This window comes from Ctenopharyngodon idella, chromosome 3, assembly GCF_019924925.1.
Source record: "Ctenopharyngodon idella isolate HZGC_01 chromosome 3, HZGC01, whole genome shotgun sequence".
Taxonomy (NCBI): Eukaryota; Metazoa; Chordata; class Actinopteri; order Cypriniformes; family Xenocyprididae; genus Ctenopharyngodon; species Ctenopharyngodon idella.
In genome coordinates, this window is record NC_067222.1 from 11,836,746 (window position 1) to 11,861,434 (window position 24,689).

The 24,689-nt window shown below is 38.3% G+C and overlaps 2 protein-coding genes across 5 annotated transcripts in view; both read left to right on the forward strand.

Moving 5' to 3' along the window:
• LOC127509938 (gastrula zinc finger protein XlCGF52.1-like) overlaps positions 1-24,689 on the forward strand; it is a 316,344-nt gene that overhangs the window by 248,547 nt on the left and 43,108 nt on the right. The gene's annotated exons all lie outside the window — the stretch shown is intronic.
• LOC127509849 (GTPase IMAP family member 8-like) lies at positions 1,407-22,996 on the forward strand. Of its 2 annotated transcripts, XM_051888987.1 has the most exons (6): positions 1,407-6,560; positions 7,098-7,157; positions 10,835-11,401; positions 11,469-12,062; positions 16,036-17,138; positions 19,323-22,996. In XM_051888987.1, exons 1-6 carry the CDS (start codon positions 6,539-6,541, stop codon positions 21,894-21,896), a joined length of 4,920 nt encoding a protein of 1,639 aa, XP_051744947.1. In that variant the 5' UTR covers positions 1,407-6,538; the 3' UTR covers positions 21,897-22,996. The 2 variants fall into 2 exon arrangements, with proteins under 2 accessions (XP_051744947.1, XP_051744948.1); XM_051888988.1 differs by lacking the exon at positions 19,323-22,996 and having other exon boundaries at positions 16,036-17,241.

A 24,689-nucleotide genomic window follows, 5' to 3' on the forward strand; every position in this document is an offset into this window, starting at 1 on the left:
TTAGCGTCATCCACTTGTGATCCGATTGACCAAAACGCATCTTAATGCTAGGTGGAAACATGACCAGTGTTAGTTTTTAACACTCTGTACAGTGTAACCCATGAGACACCGAGCAGTGCTAATTTAACACTGGGGTTTTGCTGTGTTACTTGTTCCTTATTCAAACTTCCTTATTTACATACCATTGCAGCTTCTGTATTTCTTATTCAGACTTCCTTATTCACATACCATAACATTTTAAAATACTTGTAGGATGGGGCAGTGTTTAATATTTTTTGTGAACACTCTCGAAAACTTGCTTATTTAGCAATTTACCTTGAAAGAAAATATGAATAATTAATTACAAGTTATAATTAATGATAAAAATTTTGATCAGTTAATAGCTTTAACTTGTAACAGAATTAATATCATTATAATTAACCTATTTGTCCAGCGAACACTTGCTATTAATCATCTATCAATTCTCAGAAAGGATTTTTTTTTTTTTTTTTTGTGGCCACAGAAAAATAACTTTTTGTCACTGGGTGCAGTACTACTCAAGCATATAGCTGTCAAGCAGGATTTATCATGTACACTAGATAACAAAGCACCATCAATTTTTGCACATTTTTTAATCCTTCAGAATATATGGTTTTCAAAACATTTTTGGATCTTTAAACTGTAGTATTAGAGGGTTCGTAAAACATAATATAAACATTATATTATAAACACTTATAACCAGTGATTTAACTTCATAAGATACCAGTAATTTTTTTCGTCCGCTGCGTCTCTCATTACAAGAGACAAACTTTTGCTGAATCAACTCAGCATATGCTTCCTCATTTTTATCAGCATCATCATCATCTTGATCACCACTTGCAGGAGGCTCTGATAAAATTGTGCCCTTTGGGCTTAGCAAACGCAGGTGGCCTAGAAATTGTGTCTCCCAGAGTTCATGGTTCTTTTCATCTCCGTCGAAATACAATCTCCATCGGTTACCTGCTTCTCTCCTTTGCCCATAACCTGCTGGCGCAGCCACTTGTGTGATAGATAACCAGTATATTTATATTCAATTATGGTGAGGAAAATACATGCACATGTAGTACCCTCACCGCCTGATGAGGGGAGATATAAATATTAATAAAACACAGGACACAGAGCTGCTGCTGCTTCACCATCAGAGTCTGTGAATTGGGTTTATATATATATATATATATATATAACCATTTAAAACAGTTCAAGTATTTTTTTATATGTCAATGAGCGACAGCATCACTTCAAGAGAAGTAACCACTAAAAAAAAAAAAGGATTACTTATATACAGTTTCTCATTGACACTGACTTCTGTCCAAAATTAAAGATATAATATAATATCATATAATATAAAATAATATAATAAATTAATTTATAATACACATCACATTCTGCATGACAGCACAAACATTTTGCTGAATTTAACACTTAAATAAACCCTGAAAATTTGTTCATATGTCAGCAAAAATGCTTTTTTTTAATACATTTTTAGTACAAACACATTTATCAAACTTATTTCGTGAAAAATACGTCTTCTTTTAAAGGAGTCATCTACAACTCATAACTGTTGCATTATTTATCAAAAACACACATTACATTCATGGATTAACTCTATTATCATGATATTTGTCAGACCGCATGGTCTCCATCATTAGCATGAAATGCATGACTAGCACACACGATACACAGACAAAACTTGAAACAAACTTTTACACTTCTTTTAAAAGTAAATTATTAAAGACTTTAAACAAAGTCATTTACATTCCTCATAACTCTAACATGTCAAAAACATACTCTTATTACATTAATGTGTTTCGTACCTATGAGGGGAGACATAAGTATTAATAAAACACAGGACACGGAGTTGTTGCTGCTTCACCATTAGAGTCTGTGACCTATGTTTCCTATGACCCGGAAACCAATCGAACTCAGCCATCTTGAAGGACATCTCAATTCTCTAATTGCACCGTGAGGAGGCGAGGAACGAGGAGTGAGGAGGCTTCCTGAGAAGTCATGAGCGAGGATACACAGGTGTATCCTTTGCGAAGTTTTTCTCGTCGAAAAACCTGACACACGTATAAATTCTCCTCCCCCTTCATACACTATATTGACAAAAGTTTTGAGACGCCTGCCTTTACATGCACATGAACTTTAATGACATCCCATTTTAATTCATAGGGTTTAATATGGAGTTGGACCACCCTTTGCAGCTATAACAGCTTCAACTCTGCTGGGAAGGCTTTCCACAAGGTTTAGGACTGTGTTTATGGGAATTTTTGACCCTTCTTGAAGTGCATTTGTGAGGTCAGGCAGTGATGTTGGTGAGAAGGCCCGGCTCACAGTCTCCGCTCTAATTCATCCCAAAGGTGTCTATCGGGTTGAGGTCAGGACTCTGTGCAGGCCAGTCAAGTTCCTCCACACCAAACTCGTTCATCCATGTCTTTATGGACCTTGCTTTGTGCACTGGTGCACAGTCATGTTAGAACAGGAAGGGGCCATCCCCAAACTGTTCCCACAAAGTTGGGAGCATGAAATTGTCCAAAATATCTTGGTATGCTGAAGCATTAAGAGTTCCTTTCACTGGAACTAAGGGGCCAAGCCCAACCTGACCCCGCTCTGTGATTTTACGTGGCCTATCACTTTGTGGCTGAGTTGCTGTTGTTGCCAATTGCTTCCACTTTGTTATGACACCACTAACAGTTGACCGTGGAATATTTAGTAGTGAGGAAATTTCACGAATGGACTTGTGAATTGCACAGTGATAAACCTATCACGGTACCACGCTTGAATTCACTGAGCTCCTGAGAGCGACCCATTCTTTCACAAATGTTTGTAGAAGCAGTCTGCATGCCTACTGCTTGATTTTATACACCTGTGGCCATGGAAATGATTGGAACACCTGAATTCAATGATTTGGAGGGGTGTCCCAATACTTTTGGCAATATGTCACAATAATTTAAATGTATCCTTTACTTTTGCAGTTTAAATGAACTTTACATCTCACATATTTCAACAGGGCATCTTGCTTTATTAATACTTATTATAATCTTTTTAAATAACCAAACTTTAACAACATATGGGTAGATCCCTTGAGTGCAGCTGATGACGCTTTGAAGTGATGCTAAAGGGAGCGAGGATATCATTTCACTTGATTTAATTCCTCCGTCCTCACGTCTTTTTCCTTGTGTCCTTCTCTCGCATCCTGAAGGGGTGGAGCTAAGACACGAGGAAAGGAAGTGAGGACAGGAAACGAGGATGCACAAATAAGAATTGAGAAGCACCCTATGTATTGTTTGAGCAGCATGCTCCCTCCCCATGCAGGTGAACACTTCCCAAGGGAAAAGCAATCAAATAATCGATCAATCAAGGCTGAGCAAGGAACATCAATTGCTTGAAAAATGAATAAACAATGTAAAATACATTTGATAGATACATTCTCGTCTTGTCACATTTATTTATTTATTATTATCTATCTATTTTTGTAACCACCACACACACACACCACTAAACTTTACATAAATTTAAGAGAAAAGTTAGGAAAAATAACTATGGGCCAGGCTACAAAAGTTTCCCACATTCCAAGGATGTTCTTTTAAAACAGCACACACAGCCTTATTCATTTAAAGTTAGTTATCGTTCTAATGTTTAAAGGATGTTCCAAGAATGTTATTCTAAGAATGTTTTCTCCCAACATTATGAGGACATATAAAAAACCTTCTACAAACAATGTATAAATAATGTTTTTCTGCTAACCTGTTGAGAACATTCTTGAAGATCAGATAACACTGAACAAATGTTCTATTAACGTTACTGGAAGAATGTTTGTACATAACTATCAGAGAACCTTGCCAGAACATTAGCCAAAGTTTTGAGAACGTTCCGTCAGCTGGGCTGACGCTGTTGAGAACGACATCAGTGTTTTTCTGCAGAGCTGCTTTATAGATGAAGTGAACCAATTATTTGATGATCTTTACAATGGAACTGAATCAACACTGAACTGACTTCAGCTGAACAAGGACACTATTTTCTTTTAGAACTGCTGTATTTATTGTCATCTGCTGTTGTCTTTGTCATTTTGAACTTTTACCTTTGCTTCCTGTCAGACTAGACAGACAGAAACAGGGTTTTTTACCTTTTAAATGTGACTGACTCCACCCACATACTTCTTTCTGCTTGTCAAAAAAAGAAACATAACCATAATGAACCTCGGCATACAGGTATGACATTTCCTTATAAACACTCTCTTTATGTTTGTTATATGAAATGTAAATGTGAGATACAACACTTAATAACGTCAGTGAGTTTCACTATTATTCTTTGTCATAAAACCAAATCAAAAATACATGTGTTCAGTGTTAAGATGTATAAATTAGTACTTTAATTTATATTTAGTTCTCATCAGACAAATGTAAAATTTTAACTGCTTTAAATCATTCAAATCCTTCTCTTCAGTCATTCAGTTTTATGTATTTCAGGAGAGCAGCACATTTACTTAGGCCAATATGATTGTTTTGAATGGGGAAATAAATATCCAGAGAACTAACCAACCATAACATTGTGTTTGACTAATTCCATCAGTTAATTTACACATTTTATTTACACATTTACATTTTGCTTTAGATCTCTAGAAAGGGTATGCTAATTACTGTCATATAGAAAAAAACTGTCTGGTTATCTGGAGTCATTAAGTTTTATTTCACATCACATTTTGTGTCATGCTCCTTTACTCACCGCACACACACAGAAAAATGTCCTTCAGCAAGACAAACAAGTATGGTCTGTATATTAAAGGTGCACAGTACAATCCTAGGTGTTAATCCAGGGTGTTAAAAGTAACACCGAAGCAGTGTTAGAGTTAATTAGGTACTTAAAAGGATAGTTCACCCAAAATTAAAAATTATCCCATGATTTACTCGCCCTCAAGCCATCCTAGGTGTATATGACTTTCTTCTTTCAGCCAAACACAATTACAGTTATATTAAACATATCCTGGCTCTTCCAAGCTTTATAATGAGAGTGATTGGAGGATGAAGCAAATTAATGCATTTGTAAAAGAATTATATAAAATATAAAATTTATCCACTAACCATTCAGAAACATCCAGATGTATTCTATAAGTTGTAACTTCTTCCTGAGTCTCTCCATCAGTGTCGACTCCGGTTTGAACAATGTAGGGCTGAACATCGTTACTGACAATCATCATTTTGGCTGCATGAGATTGTCCAGCTTTGTTATTGTTGAGCAACGAAGCGTAAGCTGTTAAAGCTCCGCCCTCTTCTGGAAAGTGGGCCGGGAGCAGCAGCTCATTTGCATTTAAAGGGACACAAAAACGGCATGTTTTTGCTCACAGCCCAAAAAGGGGCAAGTTTGACAAGCTATAACAAATGATCTGTGGGGTATTCTGAGCTGAAACTTCACAGACACATTCTGGGGACTCCAGAGACTTATATTACATCTTGTAAAAGGGGCATTATTGGTCAAATACGTATGGCTGTCGTGCCAGATGCTCAGTATTTTACTTCATAAAGTTTTAAACAAGGGTATTTGTCTAATTGTGTTTGGCTGAAAGAATAAAGTCATATACACCTAGGATGGCTTGAGGGTGAGTAAATTAAATGATTAATGGAGTGTTGATTGTTCGATTATTGAAGACACCTGCTGATAATGAGCAGAATCACTGAGGGAAAGAGAAACACAAGAATTCCTTAGATTAAATAAACTGAAAAGACATTAAATCTCCATTATTACAAACCAGACTGACTTTATTTCTGTCATTCGCCTATAGTTCTTTTTGAGAATTGACAGTTAATTCTCAATAAGAGCTTCTGTAGACATATGACAGAAATAAGGTCAAACTGGTTAATAATGAGTGTAATAATGTGTAGTGGCTGGAAGTCAGCCGAGTTTTAATTTATTGCAGGGTATCTTTACAATAACATTCTATAAAGTAGATTATGGTAATGAACTGTACAGTCAACAGTAAATCACTGGCAACAGTGTTGACCATTTTTTACAATGTATGAAAAAAGCTTTTTGAATGATCAGTCATTGTTTTTTGTTTGTTTGTTTGTTTGTTTGTTTGTTTTTTGTTTTGTTTTTTTAAATTCATCCAGCAAAGAGAGAGAGAGAGAGAAACACATTTAACCTGTATTATGATTATTGATGCTATTATTAGAAAAAAAAATGCTAAAATGTTCATCCCTAATTATAACAGAATTAAAGTCAAAATGTGTTTATGCATAAAAAACATATCACTCACCACTGCTATGTTCAACAATATACAAGTATACAAGATATCAACAGATATCTAAATCTTTTATCTAAAGTGACTTGCAGTGAATTAAAGCTGACTGTTTGATCAGTGTGTGTGGAATCAAACTTGTGAGCAGGCTTGCAGCTCCATACGACACATTCTGATGAAATGAAATCTCAGTGTAATCTCTTGCAGGATGATGAACAGACAGTTGTCAGGAATCACAGATCATCTAAAAACTAAAGAAAGAGACGGAGAGAACAGAATATAAACATGTCCAGCACAGACAACACAGGTGACAAACACAAAGCAGTGTTTCAAGTGATTGTTCTAGAACTTTGTTATTTAATTCTGTCCATAGAATTTCAGTTTCTTGAAGTATTTAGTATATTATATTATCATATATAATAAGGAAATTTCAACATGAAGTTTAATTTAAGGTTCAGGAGTTCATCTGATCCATGAATTTATAACCATCTGCTTACCTCACCAATGTGACCTTTTTTCCAGGACTCTGCTACCCTCTTCCCTTTCTCTCAACTCATTACGAACTTATTTTTACATTTATAAGGATGCTTTTTCTGTGCTCCAGTCAAGTCACAAGCTTGAGACCTACATCTTGGACAGCAAGTCCAATCTTTATTATGCTCAAGGATTATATGAACGTGAATTTGTGAAACTATTCCGTTATTACTTAGTGAGGGCTCAAATTGGTTTATTTCCTGAAGGCAACAAAACTGACAAACTCTGAACTGACTGTTTTGTAATCTGATCTCACACTTTCCCTTTGACTGATGTTTTCTGTTGAATGTAAATCTTTTGTTTCATACAGTGATTGTTGCCCAGAATCCTGCTAACAGGAAAAGATTGAGCAGAGACCATCCTCCTGCGAGTAAGTCTATAAGTAATATACTAAGTCTAAGAGTAATCTACTAAGTCTAAGAGTAATATTTCTTGTAGTGGAACACATACAAAAGAACATCTCGGTTACGAATGGTAACCCTCATTCCCTGATGGAGGGAATGGAGACATGTGTTGTAACAAATTTTGGTGTGCAAAATTTGCATGCGAGGCCACACCCATGCATAGGGGTATTTAAGGCCCGGCTGCACGATTGAGGCCGCTCAGGATGTGAATGGCATGCAACGACTTCAGCGACTGCTGACTCCAAAGGAGGAGATGGTGGGTGAGTTGTGACATGTGACGGGAGCGTAGACCACCTTGACTAAGTACACTACAGTCGCTGTGTTGTCCGTCTGGACCAATGCATGCTTGCCCTGAATCAATGGCCAAAGCCTCCTCAGGGCCAAAAGCACAGCCAGCAACTCTAGGCAGTTGATGTGCCAATGCAGACGGGGTTCTGTCCAGGAAAACCACATGCCCATTGCATACAGCACCCCAGCCTGTCTTGGATGCATCTGTTGTGACAACAACATGTCTGGACACTTGTCCTAAGGTGACAGATCGCCGTGATAGCAGAGTATGAAGCCATTGCTGTAGCGGTCTCATATGTAACAATCCAAGTGGTGTGACCGCGCAAAACATGCAAATCCAGAATTGGCTCAGACCACCACCCTTCTTCAGTACAATGAAGTAAGGGCTGTAGAAACCCTTCTTCATCTTGGCTGGGGGGGCAGGCTCTACCACGTCCTTCAGCAGAAGGTTCGTGATCTCCTGCCGCTGGACAGTCGCATTCTCTACTCAAACTGAGTTAAGGAGAACACCACCGTACCCAGGCGGATGCCTGGCAAACTGAATCGCATAACCGAGCCGGATTGTCCTGACCAACCAGCATGACAGGTCGGGGAGCACTAGCCACAAGCCACAGGCTACACGAGTGGTACTAAAGGAATGATATCCAGGGTACCCATTGAAAGGAGCCCGCAGCGAGACGGAGCAAGGTCCGTCACATTGGGACACTCTGCATCCCAAAAAAACTGTGATGTGTGGTGCACAGGAGCACTGACCTTAGTCTGAGGGCCCATAGTGGCAGAGGTGCTGTGTAAAACACTTACCGGAATGTGTTCCTGGAGAATCAGGCTGTGGGAAGGCGGGGGAGTCGGGTCCACCGAGGTCCTGATGCAGACTTTCAGTGTGTTGCTGTTGTGAGAACGAGGGCAAAGCACACCAAGAGAAGGAACTTGACCCAGGGAAAGAGGAAACTGCTCTTTTTGTGAGGTTGTAAAATTCACTCCTTCCCCCCGAAGGAGTGAGGCTTGCCCGGTGTTGTGGAGCAAGCGAATCCACAACCTCTCTCTCCCCAGGTCGCCCGTCTCAGGACCGCTTTGAAGCCTTACAAGGGTTCTTAGTAGCCTGCGGATGGGCAGGTGGCACCACCTGCTTGTGGGAAGACTGCCTTGGGAGACTGGGATGTCGAGAAAACAAACCTTCTCAGCATCCTTCATCTCGACAAGGTTTAGCCAGAGATGGCGCTCCTGGGCCACTAATGTGGACATCGCCCGACCCAGAGCCTGCGCCGTCACCTTCGTCACTCAAAGAGTGTAGACAGTGGCCGAACGCAGCTCCCGCAGCAGCTCTGGATCAGGACTACCCTCGTCCAGTTCAACACTTTGGCCTGGTAGACCTGCAGGATGGTCATAGCATTAAAGGATTAGTCCACTTTCAAATAAACTTTTCCTGATAATTTACTCACCCCCATGTCATCCAAGATGTTCATGTCTTTCTTTCCTCAGTCGAAAAGAAATTAAGGTTTTTGATGAAAACATTCCAGGATTATTCTCCTTATAGTGGACTTCAATGGTCTCCAAACGGTTGAAGGTCAAAATTACAGTTTCAGTGCAGCTTCAAAGGGCTTTAAACGATACCAGACGAGGAATAAGGGTCTTATCTAGCGAAACGATCTGTCATTTTCGAAAAAAATACAACTGTATATGCTTTATATAAACAAACGTTCGCCTTCTAAGTGCCTCCACCAAAACCGCATTTCTGTATTCTCCAAAAAGCTTACGCTGTATGTCCTACACCTTACCTATTCAACTTACGGAAAAAATTCAACTGGCGCTGCGTTCGTTCCTTAAGTTTAATTTTAGAGCTCTTTTAGAGAAAATGTACTCTTTGTGAAACCACTGAAGCACCCAGGGAACATCTCACACTTATCCGTGCTCAGTGAGAGATTGCTGAATGTGCCATGAATCCAGTGGTTTTGAGATGAAAGGGAAAACTCGCTCCTCATACGAGATGCAAAGCTCAGGCTCTGAAGAACAGAACTGAAGTGCATTTTGCATGCGGCTGGCCTTAAATACCCATATCCACGGGCGTGGCCTCGCATGCAGATTTTGCACGCCAACTTCATTCGCATTTCATTGGCCTTTTCTGATATACTCAGAGGTGATTGGGACTCTCAGGGATGATACCCCATACTGTTGTTACGACACATGTCAGAGTGAATGACAGAAAGGGAACTGAACAGACAGGTCACCAGGAGTATCATATACAGTTCTCATGTCCTTATGCAGTTCTCTTCATGTAAGGGGTTACTTTCCCAGTAGTCCCAAAAGAAAAAGCTAATTTACAGATGCAAATTAGCTGTTTAGCTAACTCTGGCACAACATTCGTGTTGTGCATGGTCCCTGTTAAATAAATAAATAAAATAAAAGACATATAATAAAATACAATAGAATAAGAGGATACAAGGCAGATAAGAACAGAAATCGCCAGGAGATATTTAGTAATGGTCGTTTCAATTCAATAATAGGCTCAAGTCCATTCAGTCCCCAGAAAAACATATTTCACACACGAAAATAGGAAATGATTATCAATATGATAATACCGATACATTGCGTAAAAATAAAGTTAGGAAGAAGAAGAAGAAGAGGGAGAAAAAAGAAAAAAAAATACTCAAAGCAAATTACTTTACTATGTTCCATCTATACTCCTGTGTATTAGCCATTTTGTACAATTTCCAAATGAGGAAAAAGAACAATGACTTCCACAATCAAAGTTTCTTTTAACGGGGTCATGAATTGAGAAATAACATTTTCCTTGATCTTTTGACATGTAAGAGGTCATTGTAATATATAAATATCTTGTAAATTTTCAGAACTCAAAACTTCCTCTTTAGTCCAAAAACAGCTTTTATTGAAACCAAGCTGCCAAAACAGCTTGTTTCGAATTTTCTCACATTTTGATGTAATAGCGCAACGAAAGACTGCCTCTGCAGAAGAAAATCAACTCCTACATCTACATTGTTGCGTTTTTAGCTCCATCCACCGATTCACGCATATCATTTAGGAGTAAATAGGAGAGAGACACACACACAAGATTACTGAAGCAACAAAATGATTGAGACGCCTCTGAGGAATACAAGACATTTTGTAATGCCGTGGATGAACTTTATTTTTAACTTTATTTTAGTTCCAGATCATGTCACTGCTCAATTGTTCACTTAATTTTACAGTGGATTTGTTTTTAAACAAGACAGTTTGGTGCAGCTTATTACTTCTAAATTAGGGTGTTTTTGGTGTAAAAACTTTGTTGACATTGTAAGTTATTAGACGCCATACCGGAAGTCTAAAAACATGTTGTTTTCTGTTGTGCTTTATGCTGCAGTGAGGATTGTTCTGCTGGGGAAGAGCGTTTTAGAAAACAGTGGAGCGGGAAACTTCCTGTTGGGACGAGAAGCGTTTGACAGTGAAGCTCCTCCAGATGTTGTAGAGAGAGTCGGAGGAAGATTGAAGGACAGACATGTGATGGTCATCAACAGTCCTCAGCTGCTCCAGACAAACATCTCAGATCATCAGATCACACAGACAGTGAGAGAGTGTGTGTATCTCTCTGATCCAGGACCTCATGTGATCGTTCTGCTCCTCAAACATGATCAGTGTTCAGCAGAAGATCAGGAGTGTGTGGAGAAGGTACTGGACTCTTTCTCTGAGCGCGTTTATCAACACACCATGGTGCTCACCACACAAGAGCCGACTGAAACTAATGACATCCTACATAAAATCATTCGGAAATGCTTCTACAGACACTTCAGTCTTCAGAGAAGCAGCTCTCCTGATGATCTTCTGCAGATGTTTGAGGACATTGTGCAAAAGAATGATGGACAGCACCTAGATTGTGCTGAAGATGAAGCTTCACAGTGTTTCACAATGAAGCAACAGGACACAGAAAGACGTAAGTGTGATGATATTTGATGTTTCTAGTGATAAACAAACATTTTTTTTTAATTTTCTTCTAACAGTTTCAGAGGGTGTGAAGCTGAATCTGGTTGTGTGTGGGAGTGATGGGACATTAAAATCCTCCATATCAGAGCAGATCCTGCAGCAGACAGAAAGAGACGTGAAGCTTCATGGATGTCTGATCAGTCTGGTGGAGCTTCCAGCTCTCAGTCGGCTCTCAGAGGAGGAAGTGATGCGTCAGACTCTCCGCTGTGTGTCTCTCTGTCATCCTGGAGTTCATGTTTTCCTCCTAGTTATTCCTGATGCTCCACTCAATAATGAGGATAAAGCAGAAATGGGGGAGATCCAGAGGATATTCAGCTCCAGAATCAACAAACACATGATGATCCTCATAATGCAGAATTCAGAGCATCAGAGAGCAGAACTCAATGAAGAAACACAGTCTGTCATTGAGAGTTTTGAAGGACGACATCATTTCTTTGGTCCCAACACACAAGTGTTCACATTGATGGAGAACATTGAGAAGATGCTGGAAGAAAACAGAGGAGGCTTTTTCTCCACAGAGACATTTCTGGAGGCACAGATGAAAAAACTGCTGCAATTTGAAGAGATGAAGAAGAAGATCAACTTACTAGAGACAAATTTACTGTCACAAGGTAATGACCAGAAAATCAGTTTGCCGCTAGAAAAAAAAAATGACAAAAAGACACACAGACACACACACACACACACACAAACAAAACTAGATGTGACATTTACAAATGTTTTTTGTGGCCAATCACAAAACTACTACAATTCTCTGGAGCAGTGAGGCTGAACATTTTTCATCTAAATATAACTTGGTATTTTAAAATACAAATCTAAAATAAAAAAAAAACACTACTTATTTTTAAATGTCACATCTAAAATTCATACTGAAGCACGTGTTGTACTGCTTTGTCTGTTTATGACAGATAAAAATGATCACATATATGGTTGAATCAGGTCAGAAGGTGACCACATCACATCTATAGTGTCAAAAATGTGTCTGGTGTAGATACATTGGGTGAGTTTATAATAAACGAGACGACAGAGAAACACCATGGCAGGTGTCAATTTAAATGTATGTCGGAATTTTTTTTAATTATTTATTTTTTAAAGAATTAAGATTTAAAAAGAAGTATAATATGATAAATATTTGTAGCCTATTATTAATAAAATATAAGTAAAATATAATTATAATAAATATAAGTATAGTAAATAAAAATTAAACGTATTCTTTAAAAATATGATGAAATGATGCAAATTGATAACTAACAAACACATATACCGGGAGTGCCAAACTCAGGTTAAGGATGCAAAAATGGGCAATAGGTCAAAAGCACAGAGTAGACAGTCCAAAAAATGATAAAGTCCAGAGTACAGGCAAACAGAGAAATACAGGGAACAAACAGAATCCAAAAAAAACAAGACACTGGAGTACATGGGACAATGGCTCAGAAACGCAATTATAACAAGTGCAAGTCTTAATTAGCAATGATTGACAGAATTGACCAGGCTTTTATAGCTAACAAGGTTAATGAGACATAGGTGGATGTAATCAGGAATGATGAGTCCAGGCAGTGAGTTATGGGAAATGTAGTCCGTGATAGAGTGGCAATAGTCTGGGGCGGAGTGCCCTCTGATGGCAATCATGCACACTCCAGCTGGTGATTGTGACACCTGTGAGATGTCTTTGTTTTGTCTTAAGATGCACACCAGTAATGTTTTTCACTGTAATTCCAGTCCCCATATACTATCGATTAACAACCTAGGATGCAGGGGCGTTTCTAGAGTTTGATCAGTACTGGGGCACAGGCACCCCAAGAATTTTCCCAAAAATGTATTTAAATAAACAAAAATAAAAAACAGTCTTGTTTTTACAGACTTCCGGGTCTTCAGAGTCGAGCACAGTGGAAACCCACCAGTAGGTGGCGGCAATTCACATTTTACTGGGTCATTAAACCATTCATTCAAATCATTCTATTAAAAAATGTTAAATCAGGAATGAAATATGCAACGGTTCTGATGTGGCTTTTTTGGAACTATTTTTGTTATAGGAAAACAGACTACTGTGCCTAAAATGCAAGTTTCTTAATATTATTGTTTGTTGCACTGTTCTATAATATATCACATTTGCAATATATTCAGGGATAATCAGCACTCTTTTTCACGTGATGTTGCTTAACTATCAATAAATTATAAAAATCAGGAAGATTATTTTTTGTCCTCATAACATTTTTGTTAATTTTGATGCCATTCTTGCCACAAGCCCCTGTTATTTTCAAACCCTGGTGTGCATCAATTTAGAGTTTATTAATAGAATAATCCCATTTTGAGAAAGAAAACGATGTAAAATTACAACAATTTAATAAGAACAGTGGTTTGTAACATACAATTTAAAGTTAAATTCATTACTGAAGGTTTACTGATTTAAAAATTTGTTTTTTCTTTATATAAAAACTGTGTTGTGTTTATAAACCTGTCAAAATAGTACCCTCGCCCCTGTCAAATTAGAAGAGATCAGCAAGCATTCTTTCAGCAGTTGACAAGCTAACATTATCGATTAAATCTGTGCCAAGTAAATTGGATCTGGAAAATGGGATGTCCTTATTCAAATTCATATACTATTCTTTAACACCGCGTTAAGCTGGCAGTTACCTCTTCTCAGCTACAATCTCATATCGTCTAACTGCAAGTTGAGGATTCTGCAGCGAAAAGTGAAGGAAGGAGGAAGAGCATAGCTTTTTACCAAAAGTTTATCATGTAAGCTTTATGGTATACATCAAACAAGGGAATTTATAGTAATTTATAGTTTTAATATTAATTATTGAATGCGGAAAAAAAGCGTCATTGATGTGGCAATTCACATAGTGGCTATTTCACAGTAAACCCTTCATAATCTGTCCAAAACAGGCCAAAGAAATCTTGTCTGAACATTCATATTACCTCTATGATATTTTATGTATCATATCTAAATCTGTCATGTGTCAACTGGACCCATTACCGCCTCACTTGGTTAATGATGGTTTACCTTTTCTTTCCTTTTTAATCACTGATATTATCCATGCTTCACTTCTTTCTGGTACTGTCCCTATTGCACTTAAAACTGCTGTGATAAAACCTATTCTCAAGAAACCAGGGACAGACTCAAAGAATTTTGATAATTTTCATCCCATCTTGAATTTGCCGTTCTTATCAAAAATACTTGAAAAAAATTGTTGCTCTCCAGCTCCCTGATCATCTTTCTTGTAATAGTTTATATGAGCAGTTCCAATCAGGGTTTCGTTCCCATCACAGTGTTGAGACTGCACTTGTAAAGATTTCCAATGATCTGCTACTAGCTTCTGATTCTGGTCTTTTATCAATACTTATACTTCTCGATCTTAGTGTAGCATTTGACACCATTTCACATTCCATACTTTTAAGCAGAGTGGAATCTAATGGAATTACTGGTATGGCGTTAAGCTGGTTTCATTCCTATCTCACAGACCGCATTCAATTTTTACAACTTAAACAGTTTAAATCAAAACCCACTTATATTGTCACTGGTGTTCCACAGGGTTCTGTCTTGGGACCTCTTTTGTTTCTTATCTATCTTTTACCAATTGGCACCATTTTTAATAAATATGGCATCCATTTCCATTGTTATGCTGATGACACCCAACTTTATCTGTCTTCTAAACCTTCTTCAAATTTTCCTCCTTCTGCTCTTGTTGAGTGCGTAGATGAATTAAAAACTTGTTTTTCAAGTAATTTTTCTCAAATTGAATAGTAGGAAAACAGAAATTCTTCTCATTGGTTCAAAGAATACAATAGCTGAGTCAAATATTTCCTCTGTGATAATAGATAATTGCTCTGCTCCTCTGTCTAATCAGGTTAAAAGTTTGGGTGCCATCCTTGATTTGAAGCTCATATTAACAGTGTTACCCATTCTGCATTCTTTCATATTAGGAATATCAATCGTCTGCATCCTGTCCATTCACTCAAGAGTGAATTTATAATAGTCCTTTACGATTGTTGCTTGTCAGAATGTACCAACATGATCCTCATGTCACAATGTGGGATCTCAGCTGTCCTATATGTCAGACTGTATGACAGTCAAGACATGTTAAAAATGGATGCGCGCATGAAAACTTGTCCGGAGTTTTACATCATCAACCCACACACATTCGGTGACAGTGAGCTGCATTACACGCGAGACTGAAATGGTGGCTAACAAAGACATCTCTAGCGTTCATTTTGATCATGGCTTATCTTAAAAAAAACTAAGACAATTTGACATTTGTCATAGGAGAAGTCACACTGCAGGACTGTGCGCCAAATCTTCTGACGCTGTCAGAATTTCGTCAGAGGCAAAATTTGTCAAACTATTGTGTACCTATAGTGCACACTGTATACACTACCAAATAACGCACCTCTTAACACAACATCTATTAAACTTGCTTCCTCCCAATGCTTTAGCTGACCATACAAAACTATATACATGCTACATAAGCAGACCTCTCACAAATACAGGGTTATGTAGAGATAAAATGATCAACCTACAAATGACATATTCAGAATATTTACTCTTTTTTTAGGCTTTAAAAATGATGCAATCTTTTACAGGTTCAACAGAGTGTGAAGATCTGAGGATTGTGCTGCTGGGAAAAACTGGAGTTGGGAAGAGTGCAACAGGAAATACCATCTTAGGAAGAAATGCATTTAAAGTGGAGCAGTCTTTTGAATCAGTTACTAAAGAGAATCAGAGAGAAACATCTGAAATCAACGGCCGACACGTTACTGTTATTGACACTCCAGGACTGTTTGATACTGAACTTACTAATGAGGAGATCCAGAGAGAAATCAGCAACTGCATCTCCATGATACTGCCTGGACCACATGTGATTCTCCTACTGATATCACTGGGACGCTTCACTAAAGAAGAAACAACATCAGTGAAGATCATCCAAGAGACGTTTGGTGAGAAATCTTTAATGTATACCATGGTGCTCTTCACCAGAGGAGATGATCTGAAGGACAAAACTATTGAAGAGTGTTTGGGAAAACCTGGATCTGCTTTGATGAACCTGATTGAAGCATGTGGAAACAGATTCCATGTGTTCAATAATAATAATAATCAGACTGGAGACCGTACACAGGTGTTTGATCTACTGAAGAAGATAGACGCTATGGTGAAAGCAAACGGAGGGAGTTTCTATTCATGTAGGATGTTCAGACAGATGGAAAGAGAAAAACAAGAACAACAGATGAAGATCCTGATGGACAGAGTCAGAGAAAGAGAAGAACTGATGGACAAACTAGAAGAAGAGAAAGAGAGAATAAAGATGATGATGGAGGAAGAACGACAGAATCAAGACAAAGAGAGAAATAGAAGAGAAGCTGAGGATAAGAATAGGTGGGAGAGAGAAAAACAGATTTGTGAAGAACAGTTTCATAGACTGAAGAGTGAAATGGAAGGAATAATCAGAGTAAAAGAGAGAATAGAAAGAGAGAGACAAGGACAACTAGAGGATTTAGAGAAGAGACTGAAAGAAGAAAGAAACGTGAGAGAAGATCAACAAAAGTATTTTGAAGAGAAACTGAAACTCCTTGAAGAACAGCATGAAGATGAACTGAGGAGAAGACGAGTGGAGTGGAGACAGCAATATGAACGAGAGAAAGAGAAGATGAAGAAGAAGTTATGCTCTGAAATTGGTCATTCACTACAGGTGAGTGTTCAAAGAAACCTGGAGAGGACTTATTAATATGTTACGGTGTCAGTAATATTCTTAAAGGATTAGTCCACTTTCAAATAAAATTTTCCTAATAATTTACTCACCCCCATGTCATCCAAGATGTCCATGTCCTTCTTTCTTCAGTCGAAAATAAATGAAGGTTTTTGATGAAAACATTCCAGGATTTTTCTCCATATAGTGAACTTCAATGGCCTCCAAACAGTTGAAGGTCAAAATTACAGTTTCAGTGCAGCTTCAAAGGGCTTTAAACGATACCAGACGAGGAATAAGAGTCTTATCTAGTGAAACAATTGGTCATTTTTGAAAAAAATTTAAATGTATATGCTTTAGAAACACAAATGATCGCCTTCCAAGTGGTTCCGCTCTTCGTATTCTTCAAAAAGCTTACACTATATGTCCTACGTATGTCAACTGTTTGGAGGCCATTGACGTCCACTATAAGGAGAATAATCCTGGAATGTTTTCATCAAAAACCTTAATTTCTTTTCAACTGAAGAAAGAAAGACATAAACATTTTGGATGACATGGGGGTGAGTAAATTATCAGGAAAATTTTATTTGAAAGTGAATTAATCCTTTAAAAATCGTTGCAAAGCTGAACTGAACTGAAGATCTATTATGATTGAGTACAAAATTAAAAGCTTTTATTTATTTTTATGGATTTGTCAGTGCCTTTTCTTATTATTAATATTGATGATTAAATGATTTTAAAATGTAAGGACAGTCAGATGACATAACAGTTTGTCACACCTGGCTCAACGGTGTGACATTAAGGGGAGATGACACAGCAGAGTAAACAGAGAACATAATCAAAACGTCAGTCATCAGGAATATCAGTCAGTATGAAATGCAAGTGATTGGACGTATAACTATGGAATACTGTCAGGTGCATGGTTGTGAAACAAAAATAACATTCTCAAAACTGAAGCGCAGATCTGGCAAACTGCCCCAGCAACAGCTAAGCAGCCATGCATTGCTTAAACAGAAGCCAAGACAGGATTCAAGAGTTCTCAGGTCATGCCTCAAACACTAATCAAACCTGCAAAGAGAAAACAAAACAGCCCAAACCCACACAAAACAACTGAATCCTAACACACCCCCTTAAAAAAATCTCCCTTAAAAATAAATAAATACATAAATAAAATAAATATACATACACAGATGCACGCTTATTTTTTCCTCCACCACCACCCATTTAGGGACCAAAGCATTATCTCCTTACTCAATCACACGTGACAAGGTATCGGCCAATACGTTATCCACCCCTTTGATATTTTTAATTATCAAATTGTAAGACTGTAAGAAAATTATCCATCGCATTAAATGTTGGCTTGGACTCTTAAATGAGTAGAGGAATGTCAAACGATTGTGATCGGAGTAAACAACAACTGGAGCCCCTCCTCCAACATAAACATCAAAATGTTGGAGAGCCCAAATCAATGCCTACATTTCCTTCTCAATAACATAATAATTCAGCTGGTATTAGTTAAACTTGCATGAAAAATAACTAACTGGGTGGTCAGTCTCATCAGCATGAGTCTGGAGAAGAACTGCTCCCGCTCCCACCTGATTCGCATCAACCTGCACTTCGAATGGACCACTTTGGGGAGCTGATTTGTCAAAGGGCAAACGACCAATGAAAATTTAAGCTGCAATAGTAATCGGATTGACGGCTCAATCGGATTGAAAAACATTCATGTAAACACCTTAATCGATCCGATTGAGCCGTCAATCCGATTACTATTGCAGCTTAAATTTTCATTGCTCATTGAAAGGCCTACATTAATTGGAAATACCAAGTCCTCTTAATGTTGCCAATATTTGATGCTAGTTTTGACAATATCTCTGGCTATCGTCGATACATGATCATCGTCTGTTGACGCAACCCAGATTATTGTGGGGTCTGGTAAACCACCCAAGCAACAGCTAAGCAGCACCCCGATAAGCCACAATGCATTGCTTAAATAGGAGCCAAGACAGGATTCAAGAGTTCTCAGGTCATGCCCCAAACACTAATCAAACCAAACACCAATCAGTTGTTTAAATCTATAATAAAAACACTTAAATGTAAAAACATGCATTATTGCTTTTAATAATGATAACAATAAATGTTTTAAATGATGTGTTTTAGTTTACTGTATTATTGTCTTTTAAACAGGGCGAAATCAAAGACATTGGAACCTCAGAAGGCAGAGCAGAAAGAATACAGCATCTATTACAAAGACTTCATCTTGACAGGCACCACAATAAACTGAGAGCTGCAGAAGTTCTTCAGATAACTAAACATTCATTACAGTCCCATGAGTCTTGTGCTGAAGAAGAGCTGATTCAGACTTTCATACAAAAACTACTGATGATGAACTACAGAGCAAGATGCATTCATGCTAAAGAGAACAATGACTCATTTGAAGATGAGAGTGATATTTTTAAAGATTTATCTTTATCAAACACAGGAACAAGTCAATCTGAGCAAATCCACCCGATGGATGTTCAGATGGCCTTATTTCATTGTGCTGATGGTTTCCTGAAGCAGCTGATGGTCACTAAACTGTCCCAGTGTCAGTACGCTCTGCCTCTGCTTGTTCCTGATCCATTCACACAGCAGATTGAGTTTCCTCTCTGGACATTCAGACAAATCAACAAGAGCTGGAAGATGAGAATCACCAACAATCAAATCACCAGTCAAACCCAGCCGATCTACAAGGCAGAAACTCCAATGGTGTTTTTCTTCAGGTTTGGCTCTGTGTCTTCATCCAAGTCTGAGCTGATGAACAGTCTGATCAATGAGAGACACAACACGTTCTTCCACAGGAACTGCCCAGGCAGCAGCAGAACCAGAGTCCTGATGGATGGAGTGGTGGAGATCGCCTGGTTCTGCCCCTCTGGGAAAAACATGGATAAATTCACTGATTGTGTTGCATTCTGTAATCTTCATGGTGATGCAGGATACCATGAGAAACAGCTGCAGATCCTCACCGAAATGGCCACAGTCAATGTTGTTATTCTGCCAAAACTTCAGAGGAATGACAAAAGCATGACAGAAGTTGAAAAACTCTACAAGGACTCAAAGCCACTCATTTGTCTTTTTACTGAGGATGTTTCAACTCTACCTGAGATGCAGAAAGGGAAATACAACATTGGTTTGAAAGACAGAAATCAGTCAGATGTATCTAAAGAACTCAGAAGAGCGATAAATGATTGTCTCTCAGAACCATCTTCCACTTTCAGACTTGAAGATATGACCAAACACTCAGACATCAGAGTAGATGAGGAAGATGATGATGACTGCAGGAGAGGAAGAGAAGCAGCACAGCAGATGATGAGTTTACTGAAGAAGAAAGATCTGATAAAAAATAAAGAATCAATTCTCCCCTGTCAGGGGAAACTGTGGCATCAGTGGTGTCAGAAGAACAGAGAACTACACCGACTTCAAAAAGAAGAACAAGAAAATGAAAAGGAAACAAATAAAAAGAAAACAGAAATGAATAAAATCCGTGAACAGCAGAATAAATCTGACATCAGTGAGATTGTGAAATTCTTTATTACAGAAATTGACTCAGGTGCTGAACATGAGATGATGTTTTTCCTCAAATGGCTCACAATCCTCCTGGATGAACAAACTTCAGGTGGACTCAAGTATAATGAAAAATGGGCATCGACTGTAAAATTGAAAGAGAAACCTGATAAATATGGACAACTTCGCCCTAAACAAAATAAACATGTCAAAATATCTGAAGATCTTCAAGCTGCAGCCTTTGGTTTGGAGCACATCATGAGGGAGATCGGTCAGATCTATGAATCATGTTCATCTGTGAAGAAGCAAAAGAAAGGACTGCAGTTCGACTTCTCATCTCTCCCAAGTATTGCAGCAGAGATGATGATCTCTGGATTTCCACTGGAGCTCATGGATGGAGATGCCGCTCATGTTCCTGTGATCTGGATCTCTGCTGTTCTAGATGAACTCATCCAGAAACTGGGAGACCAGAGAGTCTTTGTGCTGTCAGTTTTAGGGATTCAGAGCTCTGGGAAATCCACCATGCTGAATGCCATGTTTGGACTCCAGTTTGACATCAGTGCTGGCAGGTGCACCAGAGGAGCTTTCATGCAGCTGGTCAGAGTTTCAGAAGAGATGAAACCACAGATGAACTGTGACTGTATTCTGGTCGTTGATACTGAGGGTCTACAACTGTCTGGAAGATCAACAAGACATCATGACAATGAATTGGCCACATTTGTTGTTGGTCTTGGAAATCTGACATTGATCAACATCTTTGGAGAAAACCCAACTGAACTGCAGGAGATTCTTCAGATTGTTTTTCAGGCCTTCCTGAGGATGAAGAAGGTCAGACTGAATCCCAGCTGTGTGTTTGTGCATCAGAACTTTTCCGATGTCACAGCCAGAGAGAAAAACATGGAGGGAAGGAGACGACTGAAGGAGAAACTTGATGAGATGACAAAACTTGCTGCTAAAGATGAGGTCCATGATGCAGAACGTTTCAGTGATGTAACTGGATTTGATGTTCAGTATGATGTGAAGTATTTTGCTCAGCTCTGGGAGGGCAGCCCACCCATGGCACCACCAAACCCAAAATACTGTGACAACCTTCAAGAACTAAAGGAAACTATTATAACTCATGCCTCAAAATCACATAGAATGATGCTGACAGACTTAAAAGATTATATTAAAAATTTCTGGGAGGACATATTGAAGGAACTATTTGCCCCCAGCTAACAGAGTGTAACTTTGGCTAACATTCTACAAGGTTCTCTCAAAGTTATGAACAAATGTTTTTCCAGTAACATTAATAGAACATGTGTTCAATTTTATCTGGTCTTCAATAATGTTCTCAAAAGGTTAGCACAAAATGTTCTTTATACATTGTTTTAGAAGGTTTTTTAAATGTTTGGAGAAAACATTCTTAGAACAACATTCTTGGTACATCCTTCAAACATTAGAATGACAACTAACTACAAAGGAGTAAGGTTGTGTTTGCTGTTGTTTTTTTGAATGTGGGAATGTTTTGTATCTTGTCCCATAGTTATTGTTAACTATAGTTAACTTTTTTTCTTAAATTGATGTAAAGGTTATGCAAGTGTTATAATTAAACACTTTAAATGAAACCACAATATTTTCATTAGTATTTGGTAAATGTTCTGATAATGTTGACGGAGAAAATATTCTTAAAACAACATTCTCAAAACTCACCTGAGGGACTCTCAGACCATGAGATCAACAAAGATTAAACTCTTTGGCCTGAATAGCAAGCATCATGTCTGGAGGAAACCAGGCACCGCTCATCACCTGGCCAATACCATCCCTACAGTGAAGCATAGTGGTAGCAGCATCATGCTGTGGGGATGTTTTTCAGCGGCAGGAACTGGGAGACCAGTCAGGATCGGGGGAAAGATGAATGCAGCAATGCACAGAGACATCCTTGATGAAAAACTGCTCCAGAGCGCTCTGGACCTCAGACTGGGGCGAAGGTTCATCTTCAACAGGACAACAACCCCAAGCACACAGCCAAGATAACAAATGAGTGGCTGCGGGACAACTCTGTAAATGTCCTTGAGTGGCCCAGCCAGAGCCCAGACTTGAACCCGACTGAACATCTCTTGAGAGATCTGAAAATAGCTGTGCACTGACGCTCCCCATCCAACCTGATGGAGCTTGAGAGGTCCTGCAAAGAAGAATGGGAGAAACTGCCCAAAAATAGGTGTGCTAAGCTTGTAGCATCATATTTAAAAAGACTTGAGGCTGTAATTGGTGCCAAAGGTGCTTCAACAAAGTATTGAGCAAAGGCTGTGAATACTTATGCACATGTGATTTATATACAGGTGCTGGTCATATAATTAGAATATCATCAAAAAGTTCATTTTTTTATTATAAATTATTTTTAAAAATGAAACTTTCATATATTCTAGATTCCCTACATGTAAAGTAAAACATTTCAAAAGTTTTTTTTTTAATTTTGATGATTAGAGCGTACAGCTCATGAAAGTCCAAAATCCAGTATCTCAAAATATTAGAATATTTCCTAAGATCAATCAAAAAATGGATTTGCAAAACAGAAAAGTTCAAGTTCTTAAAAGTATGTTCTTTTGTGCACTCAATACTTGATCGGCAGGACATATTACAGCAAATGACTTGCTCCTAGCACAAATTACTGCATCAGTGAAGTGTGGCATGGAAGTGATCAGCCTGTGGCACTGCTGAGGCACTATTGAGCCTTCAGATCATCTGTATATTGTTGGATCAACTGTTTCTCATCTATCTCTTGAAAATATCCCATAGATTCAGGTCAGGCATATTGGCTGGCCAATAAAGCACAGTAATATCATGGTCAGCAAACCACTTGGAAGTGGTTTTTGCACTGTGGGCAGGTGCTAAAGTCCTGCTGGAAAAGGAAATCAGCATCTCCATAAAGCTTGTCAGCAGATGGAAGCATAAAGTGCTCCAAAATCTCCTGGAAGATGGCTGCATTGACTTTGCACTTGATAAAACACAATGGACCAACACCAGCAGACGTCACAGCCCCCCCAAATCATTACCGACTTCAGAAACTTCACACTAGACTTCAAGCGGCTTGGATTCTGTGCCTCTCCAGTCTTCCTTCAGACTCTGGGACCATGATTTCAACATGAAATGCAAAATTTACTTTTATCTGAAAAGAGGACTTTCGACCACTGTTCACTGTCCAGTTCTTTTTCTCCTTAGCCCAGGTAAGATGCTTCTGACGTTGTCTCTGGTTCAGAAGTGGCTTGGTAGTCCTTTTCCTGAAGATGTCTGAGTGTGGTGACTTTTGATGCGCTGACTCCGGCTTCATTCTACTCATTGTGAAGCTCTCCCAAGTGTTTGAATCGGCTTTACTTGACAGTATTCTCAAGCTTGCGGTCATCCCTGTTGCTTGTGCACCTTTGCCTACCCAATTTCTTCCTTCCAGTCAACTTTGCATTTAATATGCTTTGATACATCACTCTGTAAACAGCCACCCCATTCAGTAATGACCTTCTGTGACTTACTCTCTTTGTGGAGGGTGTCAATGATTGTCTCCTGGACCATTGCCAAGTCAGCAGTCTTCCCCATTAGTGTGGTTTCAAAGAACAAAAGATACCCGGAATTTATACTGTAGGGATGGTCATTTAATGAAACTCAAATGTAAATATTCTAATATTTTGAGATACTGGATTTTGGACTTTCATTAGCTGTACGCTCTAATCAACAAATAAAAAACAAAAAAACTTTTGAAACGTTTTACTTTACATGTAGGGAATCTAGAATATATGAAAGTTTCATTTTTTAAAATAATTTACAATAAAAAAAATGAACTTTTTCACGATATTCTAATTATATGACCAGCACCTGTATATATATATATATATATATATACACACACACACACATTTGCAAAGATTTCAAACAAAATCCTTTCACGTTGTCATTTTGGGGTATTGTTTGTAGAATTTTGAGGGAAAAAATGAATTTAATCCCTTTTGAAATAAGGCTGTAACATAACAAAATGTGGAA

Excerpts from the sequence above, each read along its gene's own strand:
- LOC127509849 (XM_051888987.1), top strand. The coding sequence starts at position 6,539 with ATGTCCAGCACAGACAACACAG. Across the intron at positions 7,158-10,834 it reads CAGAGACCATCCTCCTGCGA|TGAGGATTGTTCTGCTGGGG; the intron begins GTAAGTCTATAA and ends TTTATGCTGCAG. Across the intron at positions 12,063-16,035 it reads GACAAATTTACTGTCACAAG|GTTCAACAGAGTGTGAAGAT; the intron begins GTAATGACCAGA and ends AATCTTTTACAG.